The 11,139-nt window shown below is 48.4% G+C and overlaps 1 protein-coding gene and 1 long non-coding RNA gene across 2 annotated transcripts; one reads left to right on the top strand and one right to left on the bottom strand.

Moving 5' to 3' along the window:
* Positions 1-403: 403 nt before the first annotated feature.
* On the bottom strand, positions 404-5,755 carry TRIB1 (tribbles pseudokinase 1). Its single transcript, XM_042036307.1, has 3 exons — positions 5,325-5,755; positions 4,637-4,929; positions 404-2,619 (listed from the first exon to the last, which is right to left on the bottom strand). Exons 1-3 carry the CDS (start codon positions 5,628-5,630, stop codon positions 2,151-2,153), a joined length of 1,068 nt encoding a protein of 355 aa, XP_041892241.1. The 5' UTR covers positions 5,631-5,755; the 3' UTR covers positions 404-2,150.
* On the top strand, positions 4,929-10,828 carry LOC121668458. The gene is made up of 3 exons (XR_006017385.1): positions 4,929-5,159; positions 6,592-6,663; positions 9,237-10,828. It is a non-coding gene; the product is annotated as an uncharacterized LOC121668458 (long non-coding RNA).
* The last annotated feature ends 311 nt before the right edge of the window (positions 10,829-11,139 follow it).

The raw sequence follows: 11,139 nt of genomic DNA, 5'->3' as shown, positions 1-11,139 counted from the left end.
GGATGACAGCCCTGCCGCACCACAGCATCTTCTGCTCACAGGGCACAGAGGGAAACAAATGCATGGGCTGAAAGGCAAGAGAGTTTCTAAAGTTCAGAGGCAGAGCTGTAACTCCTGTCCCCCTTTGTTTATCAGAGGAGTAGGATTCCCCATTTCATATAACCCTGGGGATGTCCCAAGCCCTTTCCACCTCACAAGAGGCAGGATCCATCCCCTGTCCCCACTCTCCCTGGGGATTCAACCCCAAGCTGAGTTACGGGAGCTCAGGCTAAGGCATGATGGGACACACACAGACTGCAGAAGAGCTGACAGTCTCTGAGGCCAAACCCCATTTTTTCAGATAAAACCAAACTGAAACTGAACTGCATTCCTCTTGAGACACCACAAGAAATGAGGACAAACATTATGAAACCAAGTTTATTAAAACTTTCTACAAGTCAGACTTTATCATCCAGGTTTCCACAAACATATACATATGTACAAATTGGACATAGTGTTTTTAGCTTTTCTGGCAGAATTTTCTACCAATATATACAAATGTACTGTTTTTATAGAAGGGTTAAACTGTATCACAGATACAAATGTCAAGCAATCATGAGAGGTTTAGTGCAACGGAGAGCTGGAGCGCTCTGCTCTTAATGCTCATGATTCTGTCAAGTTAGTATTGCCAACATTAATTCACATTAAATTGCTCTTCGACACCTCTTATTAGGACAAAGTACAACAAAACAAGAAAACAAAACCCCAAACAATAAGGTATGTACAAAGTACACAGTCCATGAGGTATACATGGTATTCTCGCAACGTGTGGTGGGACTGCAGCTTGCCAGGGTTAACCCTTAAAATGACTTCACTCAAACTGGGTGGTGTTGGGAACGTGCATCACCCACCTCAAGGCCATTTCAGAAGCCGCACTCTTGCCTAAGGGTGAATGGACATCCCTGCATAAACCACTGGACACATGTGAAACAAAGCAGAAATTTTAGGCAAGACTAAGCTTTACTTACCCCCAACCCAGGAAGCTAATGATTTAGATATATTCATTATCCACACATATTGAAAAGACTATAAATAATCATGCAAAACAGAACAAAACAAAAAGAAAAAGGTGGGGGGAGGGGCTGGAGGCAAACAGCATACCTGAATAATCAGCTAGGGGTGTAAGGAGATTTTACTCTTAAGACTAACTTTTTGGAGGATGAAGGGGAAAGAGGAGGTGATGTGGTATTTTTAAGAGTTGAGCCGGTTGGAAAACATGGCCATGTTTACAGATACTGTACAAGACACCCCAGATCCTTTTCCAGGGGAAGGCGCCCCAGCTGATAGTGTTACAGTTTGGGAAACGGATACATTTTGGCACTCGAGCTAACAAGACCTGCTATTTGACAAGCTCGCTGAGGGCATAAATTTATATAGGCTACACCGTGGTAACATGAGGCTTAAGTCTATTTAAAATGCTTTCCTGGTCAGCGAATGGAATTGGAGGGGATCTGGCTGAGAGATCCACTGGTTTCTGCTTCAGAAAGAGCCACAGCAGTGATTTGTCTTACAGGTGGATCTAGAAGCTTCACACCTCTGAAAGCAGGATCAGCTGGAGGAGCAGCAGCGAGCAGAGAGCTGGCCATGGTGGGCGAAGATCTCCCTCCCTCATTAATGAGTGCTTACAGTCACAGAGCTGATTCGTGAGCTGGCTGCTGGGGCACGCCAAGTTGATTCCCCTTTTAACCATTTCTGTCAGATTTGTTTAGGTAGAGGCGCACCTTGTGCCCCTCTGCCCCTACACATCGTGGCCAGGGCTCCACACCTCTGCAGCTGCTGCAGGAAAGCAGAAGGAGCTGCCTTTCCATCCCACACCTTGCCAGACGTAGGACTCTGCAGCCAAGATGCGACCAGTTACACCGGAGGAGATGCGGGAGGCAGAAGACTCAAGACAGTTCTCCGGGGCTGGTGGGACCGACCAGCAGAGCAAGAGGATGGAACTCTGAGTACACTTAGGGAGTGGAGATCTCCAGGTTGGCATTCATTTAGACAAGGTCACTTTTCTGACCATACTGGCACTTTAAGATGCTGCTGAGTTTGCAGACATGGAAAAATGAAACCCTACGAAGATGCCGGAGGTAAGAACTAACGAGGTTTTTGAGATTTTGGGGTTAGCAGAAGAAGGAACTAATATCATCACTGTCTCCATGATATTCTGGGACAATCTGATCTGAAGTTCCCGTCTCCTGGTCTGTATATCCAGGCTCCAAGACTGCGTCAAACCAAGGGTGAAGCAAGATCTCTGGAGCAGTGAGTCTTTCAGAAGGCTCCCGCCGCAGGAGGCTGCGGATGAGGCAGCGGGCTTTGGGGGAGACGTGGTCAGGAATACAGAACTGTCCACGCCGGATTTTGGAAAACAGAGTGCTAGGGTCCGAGTCATGGAAGGGATAGCGTCCCACCAGCAGGGTATAGAGCATCACTCCCAAACTCCACACATCTGCCGATTTTCCAGAGTAAGTCCCTGTTGTGTTTAGGATCTCAGGACTGACGTATGCTGGGCAGCCGTGCTTGTCTGAGAGTGCATCGTCTTCACCTTTGATGATGTGCGTGTCTTCCAGGCTCTCCAGACGCAGCTGAGTCCTAGGGAGGCAGGAGAGGAAGCCACAGGTGAGAAACACACAGTCATGAGCAAGCACAGCAAGCCCCTGCCATGGCCCCATGCTCTCTTGCATTGGCACTGAGAAAGGAAACACTTCTTAACTTGCAGCAGAGAAGTTGCCCAGACTCCCGGCCATGTGTAAGTGCTGCTGTGTACGACGCGCCAGCATTCAGTGACACTCACTTTTTTAACTGAGGATTTAAACAACACAGAGGGCTCTTGAGGAACACCAAGCCACCTTCTACCCACACAGTTGCAGCGCCACTGCAGGGGGTTAATTGGTGACATGGCACCACACCATGTGCCGTTCAGGCTTTCAGCAAACAGCATCCAGTTGCATGATTCCCCAAACCACAAAGCCCAGCTCCCCTCTGCACTGGTGAGGATCATTGCCTTTCCTGAGCTTTTGTTTTTTCATTTTAGTTTGTAATTTATTATTTTTGCCTTTCTGGAGAGTATCACCGCACCCACCATATCCCAGGCGGGGATGGGTCCACCCCAGCCTCCTATTTTGGAGGGTAAAGGGAGCTCCATCAGCAGGGAAGCCATCAGCCAGCCCTGGAAGGGTTCTGCACTGCCTGGCAGCCTGCTGGGGTGTAGATATGTTGGCTGCAGCCTGTCCTCAGCCTGACCTCGGCAAATACCCATTGGTTCTGCAAACGGAAAATATGACTCAACGAGAACCGTGGGCCCAGGATTGGCTGCGGGAGCCCTGAAACTGCACCTGTGCGAGAGCCTGCGTCGCCTGCCATTGCTTAACCCTCTTCTTGCCAAATGTGATGCACATGACATCGCCTGTGCAACACGTTATTTCCAAATGAGCGAGACTGTGTGCAACGTAACATTTCAACAAATGTTTCATCTTCTTATGGGAGGGAAAAGCTGCAATAGTTTCCTTCAAAGGAATAGCTTTACGTGTCAACATACGGCTGTTTCTGTTTCAGAGGGGCAGTGCTAGTTAACTTTCTTATCACATCCGTAAAAGGTATCCTGAAGAATCATTAGCCCAGTTTGACAAAACAAACAAAATCCCTTTTCTTCTCCATCACTAATATCACCTTACACTTTTACGATAATAAGCACAACTCCATTACAGCTTTTATTTAATTTTTTAACATTCCTTGGGATAAGCAGCTAGTCAAGAGTCAATTTTGCTGATTAAAAATGTATTTCTGACTCTGCCATGTGCGGTGAAGCACTGCAAGAGAAGCAAACACTCCAGGGGAATACTGCATTACTTCCCTAATCTAAATTTAACAACTAGATTCTATGATCTCCTCTATGAACCTATGCTTTAGGCTAAGTTTTACTAAAGTGATTTTCTTTGATGCAGGATTTCCAAAGCGTTATTTAACCATGTCCCACCTTCCCTGCTGTGTGTGCCCACATGCACGGGTACAGGAGGAATGGAAAGCACGGCAGTGGAGCAGGGATAAAAGCCTCGAAGGACACAGCAGCATCACCCTGATCAGCAGAGTGGTTCAGCAAGGAGACCCTTCCCAAGTACTGTGGCTCCCCCATGGGTCACAAGGCAACTCTTCCGAGGAGGGGCCAGCACTCCAGTTCTTCACACCTCCTGCTCCCCCAGCCGGGCTGCTTCCTCTTCCCGGCACAACACCTCAGCATCACCCCTCTCCCTCTCTGCCTTTTATTCATTTGACACTGAATGAGTGGCACACATGACATCTTCTGGTGCTAACAAGCATCCGAACTATCATCCCTTTGTCTGCCAGCGGGTTTCACTGAACTTCTGCTGAATGAGAGGAAGCTCCCGGCCAGCTTCCTCCCTTTCGTCAGTCAAGATCTAACTAAGAGGGAGTGCGCACCGGTTAGATCCGTGACCTATTACACACACATGATGGGGACCTACGCGGATTGCTCGCAGGTGATGCCCGGCTGACAGGGCTGTTTCCACTCCCTGGGACGCTTTTTGTGTCTCTGGATGTGACATTCCTCTCTCCCCACTCACCCCAGGGCTGGCTGCTGACAGCCACTTACCTTTCTTCATTAGAGAAGACAAATTTCCTGAGCTTGAGGTCACCAAGTACGATGGCTGACTGGTGGCAGTGAGCTACAGCGGAGACAATCTGCTTGAACAGCCGGGCAGCCTCCTCTTCCCGCAGCCTCTTGCAGCTCCTCACGTAGGAGTGCATGTCCCCAAAGTCCTTTTCAAAGAACACATAGGCCTTGGTGTCCCCGAGAATGACTTCAACAACCCCGGTGATGTTTCTGTGTGACGGCAGCTGAATGTAAGGTCGAATCTTGTCCTGGTAGTGTTTGAGGGGGAATACCTGTATAGAGGAAATTAAACCCAAATTCACTCTCAAGGGCGTTGAAAGCTGCAGCTCGCGTAGCAACTCTCCCCAAACAATGACGAGGGAGCTGGAGGGGAGCCAGGGTTCGGCAGGACTGGCAGAAGCGGCTACCAGGACTCTTCCTGTTCGTTTTATATTGCAAGGCTGGGGGGGAAACTAAAACAAACCACCATTCCCACAGCCTTTGGGGGGGAAGGCGCTCCGAGGTAAGTCGGAGTCCCAGCTCGCTCTCAGCGCGTGCAAACCTCACCGGGGGCCGGCCGGGCGTTCCCAGCCGGGGAGCAGCGGGAGGATGTTCGGCAGGGCTGTCCCCGGCCGGGCGCTCGAACGCGCCGCCAGGACCCGCTCCCACCCACTCCGCTCCCGCTCACCTTGCAGCGCAGCTCCCGGCCCGAGCTGACGCTCAGCGCCCTGGACACCTGCTCCCGCTCGGCCAGCGGCAGCAGCAGGTAGGAGGCGATCAGGCTGGGACCCGCCGCGCCGCCGCCGCCGGCGGGAGAAGCGGGGGCACACGGCGACCCGGGAGCGCTCAGGCAGTCCGGGGGGCCGCATTCGGCGAGCCGAGGGCACTTAGCGGCCGGCGCTTCCTCGGCGGGGCCGTCGTGCAGGGGCTGGAGGCGCTTGGCCGGGGCGCTGCGGCAGCGGGCGGCCGGCAGCAGGGACGCGGGGCGGCTCATGGGGGGAGCGGAGCGGGCGCGGAGCTACAGGCGGGCGCTGCGCGCTGGGCGCATCCCTTCGCTTTCCCCGCCGAAACCTCGGGCCGTGTCCACCATCTGCTGCCGAGTCCGCGCTAAAGTAGTTGGAGGCTTTAAAAAAAAAACTAAAAAAAAAAAAAAAAAAGGTGATTCTCCTCCTCCTCCCGGCCCTGACGCACGGGGAAATGGGAGGAGGGAGGCTGGGACACGCCTGCTCCGCTCCGCCCGCTGCTCTCCGCGCCCTGGCCCTGTCGCGCAGCCGGGTGGGGCGGCGGGGGAGCGGCCGCGGGTCTCGCTAGGGCCGGGCGGGGCGGCGGAGATCCCCTTCGACCTTAAATAATTGTGGCGAGAAAGCGAAGCCACCTTCCTTTCCACAGTCTTCTCGTCCATACAGTTGCAGGTTCCCAGTCCCAGTTCTTGCTTTTCACTAATCAGTAAATAACCATTCCTCAGCCCAAGGTTTGCATCACGACGCGGTTGTGTGAGCATAAGCGTTTGCTCATAAGCGTAGACGTAATGTGCACCATCAGAAATACTTGGCACTGGGTGTTTCCCATGTTAAAACTATCTGCTGTCCGAAAAAGGAATAGCTCAGAGAGCCAGGCAGCAGCCAGCAGCTGAAGTGACCTGTGAGGAGCAAACAGAAGAGCTCCACAAGGCTCAAAAGTGTGGGTTTAAAGAAGTAAATAGACCTGCAGCCGGGACTTGTAGTAAATGGAAGAAAAAATGAGACAAAACCAGACAACAAATCATTCCTGGAAAAAAAGCAGACAGCTGTAGTTTTGACAAGAGTGCTTCAGGAGGAAACTCTCCAATTTTCTGTTTACATATATGCAAATTTTCTGTAATTCAGTTCTGAGGCTTCCCTAATATTAACACATGGACCCTGTGTTTGTTACTCAGTTGGATCAATTCCTATTCCGTTTTGGTTTCCCCTACCCAGGTCTGTACGAGCAGCAGAGAGGGCTGAGGATGGGCCCCCCCAGCTCTGAAGCCCGTGATGCCACGCGTGCAGGTATTTGCTCAGATTCCTGATAGATAACTGCACAGCAAACCCGTGCATGCCTTCAGCTACTTCTAGTGTATTTTAAGAAACACATGAAACTCTTGTGCAGGATGACTCATAGCATAGCAGTCCCATTAATGCATTTAAACATAAAACGCATATGCCATAAAGGGATATCCCAGGGCCTGCATTTCTTTTTTTTTTTCCCCAGAAATACAATTCCGTTAATGCGTCCAGATTGTTTCTGAGTGATTCACCACAACCCTCAAAGCACACTATTTTATTTGGTTCCTCTTATAGGTAAAACACACGCAAGTATCCATCAGACCTTTTGTTTTACTTTTCCCTTCCTGGAAGTTTAATGATTGAAATGCTGCTGCTGGGTGAACTTACCTGGTAGGATGCTGCATGTGTGGGCTGCTTCCTACATCTGAAATAGCACAAGGTGTGTGTGTGGGGGAGTGTCAGTACCTTTGGGGACAGGGGAAGGGTGCAGACACATCAAAATAGCAGTGGACCTGGAAAAAGGTACTCATGGGCAGTATTAATGTGTCCCAGTGTCCCCTGTAGCTCTCGCAGAAGTGAGATGCAGTGTGAGCAGGAATGAAGGTGTCAGTGTCCTCACCCTCCCAAAGATCCCCCTCTCTCAGCTCCCGTGTCAGATCACTGTCCCTGCTGAGGAGAAGGGCCATACTGAGGATCTAATGCACACATTGTTGGAAGCTGTGTCCTTCATCTGCCCAGCCTCCCATCCATTTAAAACTTCCTAGGTCCATGCCATGGGGACACAGTGGCACCTGAGCACAGTGCTTGGTTCAAGCTACTGGCAGCCAAATGGGGGATGGCACCCACTGGTCCTGAAGAAGGGAAAAAAGCACATCTTGTCATCCTGGCTCCCCCCAAAAACACCTGGTGTGTGAGAGGAGAGCGGAGGTACACACAGAATTGCACCCCACAGTCCTGCCACGGGCAGCCTTTTCTCACAGGGATTCCAGCAATTTTGTGCTCTGTATGGGTGCCCTGCTAACTGGAGCACAGAAACTGGGCATGCAGTCCCCAAAGGCCAGGAAAATATAACCCCTGGGGAATTTATCCCAGAAGTGCTGGTGGGTGCCCTCTTCTAGTTGACTGTATAGAATAAACTACAGTTATCTGTCTACATATGACTGAGACAAACCAAAGCTTAAATCTCCCAGGTCTTTGCAAAATGGATGCAGTTCTTGAGAGAAGGAAACCTTTGTTGCTTCTTCAAAATGCCTGGCATGCTGTCAGGTACTCAAAGCATTAATGTCATGACTAAACATACAGTAAAAATTACTACTCAAGTTAGTCTTATGTTTCAGGTACAGAATATAAGAAAAGGTCCACACTCAGACTCCCCTCTATCCTCACCAAATTAATTTCAAGATGCAGAGCAGAGAAGTGATTCCCGCTTTGGCTTTTCTTCTTTTTCTAATTTTGGCCAATCCCCAAAATGCCAAAAAAAAAAAAAAAAAAGAGATACCAAGGATGGTATCTGATGGCCTGCATGGCATGCTCTTTCTCAAAGGGCTGAAACCTGTCCTCCTTGCCCATCTCTGCCTGTGCTTGCATGCAAGCCTGGTTTGGTTAGGAATCAGTAATGAGAACAGGAGGAATTCCAGGAAGAAGTCTGTGAAGAACTGTTGCAACATTTCAGTATTAGATTTTTGCAGAATATGGGGCTACCACACAGCCTTGTGTTTGTTGCAGGTCATGCCACTGGCTTTTAAGCATCCAAGCTTATCTCCTGCATTAGTCTCCTCCTGAAATCAAAAGCTATCTTTTGGGGTCTTCCTTCCACTCCTTGCACAAGCCTTCATCATTCCATCTCCCCCTTCCCCAAAAAAGACTTTTCAGGGTCTACCTGCTTAGCATATATGATGAATACTATAATGGCAATTCCCAGTTGTGCCTGTCGTGAATTTGAGCTTGAATGGCTTTACAGCCCTTCAAAATGAACCAGGGCAGTGTTAAACATCTCCAGTGGACAGCACTGAAAATCACTATGGAGCACAGATCAGTGCACAGTTACAGACCTCATGCTGGGATGAAACACTGACTCTGTGGATGAGTCCCACTATCCAAGTGCCATATAAAATGAACTGCTGTGAGCCAGCAGAATACAAGGAACCATCACTCAGCCCTGATGCTCCAAAGGGACTTGGTACCTGTGAGGTGGGCAGGGATGACCTTTGTGAAGTACAATTCAGTAGTCTTCATGCTTGGCAAAGGACAACAGTGTGCCAACAGGCATCTTCCCAATACTAACAAAGTCTGAGGAGCTCTCAGTCAAAGGACATTGCAAAATCATTACAAAATGTAGATCCTTCCTTGGAAAAGGCCAGTCAAAGCAAGCAGGACTGTTCGCTGTCTCCTCACTTCCTGGAGTCCCAGCTGCTAGGCAAGGATGTGGGACTGCAGCAGAAAAAAGAGCCTGTGGGATGTGTATCACAGAATGGGCACATCCTAGCAGAGGGAAGGGTCTTGTCCAGCACAGAACTGCCAGAACTGTGGCTAGGTGAATATTGCTCTTCATGTATTTTTTCTCTTTCTTGAAACAGACAAGCAGCTTAGTGCATCTGTGAGATGAAGATGGAAGAATCCAGAATTCCTGGTGTTCAGGCATGGACCTTCCCTTTCCTGTTATTTTATTTAAGGGAATTTTTGTTGCGTGGTTTTCAAGCATCTACCTGTCTCACCCTCAGCCAGTGCTTACACTCATCTGAGCAGCTGCTTTTCCTTAGATGCTCACAAAATTATTTCTGTTGCTCCAGTTCTCTGACCCTTTATAACTAGAGCAGCCAGAGGCAATGAGAATTGTGTAACCATACCCCACTTCCCAAATGCTTGGGACAGGTCTGGTAACTTTGATAGTTATGTCTCATGGGACACACAGAATAAATCTCTGTTAGATTAGGGCACTTATAAATAAACTGGCTGCTTGCTACAAGAAAAAGTGAAAAAGCCATTATTTTAGTTACCAGATGAGAGAGGCAAGGCAGACAAATATTTTGCCTAATATTAATCTATCAGGCAAATTATGAAAAATAAATATCCTTATTTTACAAGTTATCTCAAGCCATATGATGAAACTTAAACTCCTGCTGTATTGAAAGCCAGCAATTTAAAACCAGCATGTCATCTAAAATCTACTGGTGTATAGAATTACCCTGCACAGATGGGGCTCAAAGAGTAGTCATATGGCCAGGTGATAAAGAACTAAAAGTAATGTTTTTTATAGCAGAACGGCATCTGTGATAACCCACAGCCATCCTCAGACACTGTGGAACTTGGCGGCAGATTCACTGCTAAGACATAAAACACATGATGAGCACGTAGTGACATCAAAAGGAGTGCAATGTAATGGTGTTCAGATGTCTCCCCTCAAGCCCACACAAAAGCTGCTCTGAGGGCTGCTGTAGCTCGGAACTCTCAACAATTCCCTTTTGATAAGCCTGTTGTTATCAAATCCAAGGAGTCTTATGAGCAGCACCTCCTGACTTTGTTCCTCTGCGAACTAAAGAGCATGAAGGCTTCTTCTGTTGCCTGAAAGATGTGTGAAGGTTCAGGTTTTAAACCTCAAATCCTGTTTTTACTTCAGAAGTTGATTGCACAAGCGGACAGTGAATGAGTGTCTCCGTTTCCCTTGCGGTCAGAGAAGATCCTATTCATACTGAGTTTACAAGCAAACACTTCCTTTGGTAAACTTCCCATGCAATTCAATTCATGTGCGTGCTTTCAGGCTCTTCTTTGGGTCTGGACTAACATCAGAACAAGCAAGAGAGGCAGGCTCTCTTCTCAGCCCACCACAGCCTTTTCTGCAGTGCTTTGAAATGATGAAACACACTGTGTTTTCTGCATACGGCTGCAGTCCTGTCAAGTCACTGGGATTATTCATGCATCAAGAGGCTAAGCACATACATGGGCATCTACTGGATGATGTACATCCATCCCAGAATTTTACTTCCTTAACAATCAATCTGATGTTTTTCCTCTTTATAGTTACTGGCTAGGAGCCTAGAATCTGCTGGCACCTACACATAGGATTCTCCTCTGAGCATTCTGTGACCATGTCGGGTGTTTGAAATATTATGTATTAACAGTAAGTACTTTATGACCAGAAAATAAAATATTATTTATGGAAGACGTGGAATTCGAAGTCAGTACTAGTCTGTACCTGTAGTGAGGAGTCATCAGCTTAAGGCTTTGGCTGTAGTAACAGAAAGGAAGACCTGTCCTTGGGATGTTCTAACATTTTTCATTCCAGGAAGCCCTTTTCTAAGTGCATCTTTTTCACTGTATAACAGAGCACTATCCATTATGAAAATGTTTAGTTAATGGACACAGCAGGAACCATACATGCAGATTTTTAGGGAAGGTGAAGATTAAGATTCATGTGAAATGACAGTGAAACTTTATTAGTTGTGCAGTGAATTAATTCTAAGCTAGTTCTGGCCACAATAC

Source organism: Corvus kubaryi, unplaced genomic scaffold (assembly GCF_017639235.1).
Source record: "Corvus kubaryi isolate FWS band 111438036 unplaced genomic scaffold, C.kubaryi_AGA036_p1.0 37385, whole genome shotgun sequence".
Lineage (NCBI taxonomy): Eukaryota > Metazoa > Chordata > Aves > Passeriformes > Corvidae > Corvus > Corvus kubaryi.
The sequence above is the reverse complement of the archived record's forward strand: the minus strand, read 5'-3'. Positions and strand labels throughout refer to the sequence as shown.

Excerpts from the sequence above, each read along its gene's own strand:
- TRIB1 (XM_042036307.1), bottom strand. The coding sequence starts at position 5,630 with ATGAGCCGCCCCGCGTCCCTGCTGCCGGCCGCCCGCTGCCGCAGCGCC. Across the intron at positions 4,930-5,324 it reads GCCGGGAGCTGCGCTGCAAG|GTATTCCCCCTCAAACACTA; the intron begins GTGAGCGGGAGC and ends TCCTCTATACAG. Across the intron at positions 2,620-4,636 it reads GTCTTCTCTAATGAAGAAAG|GACTCAGCTGCGTCTGGAGA; the intron begins GTAAGTGGCTGT and ends CTGCCTCCCTAG.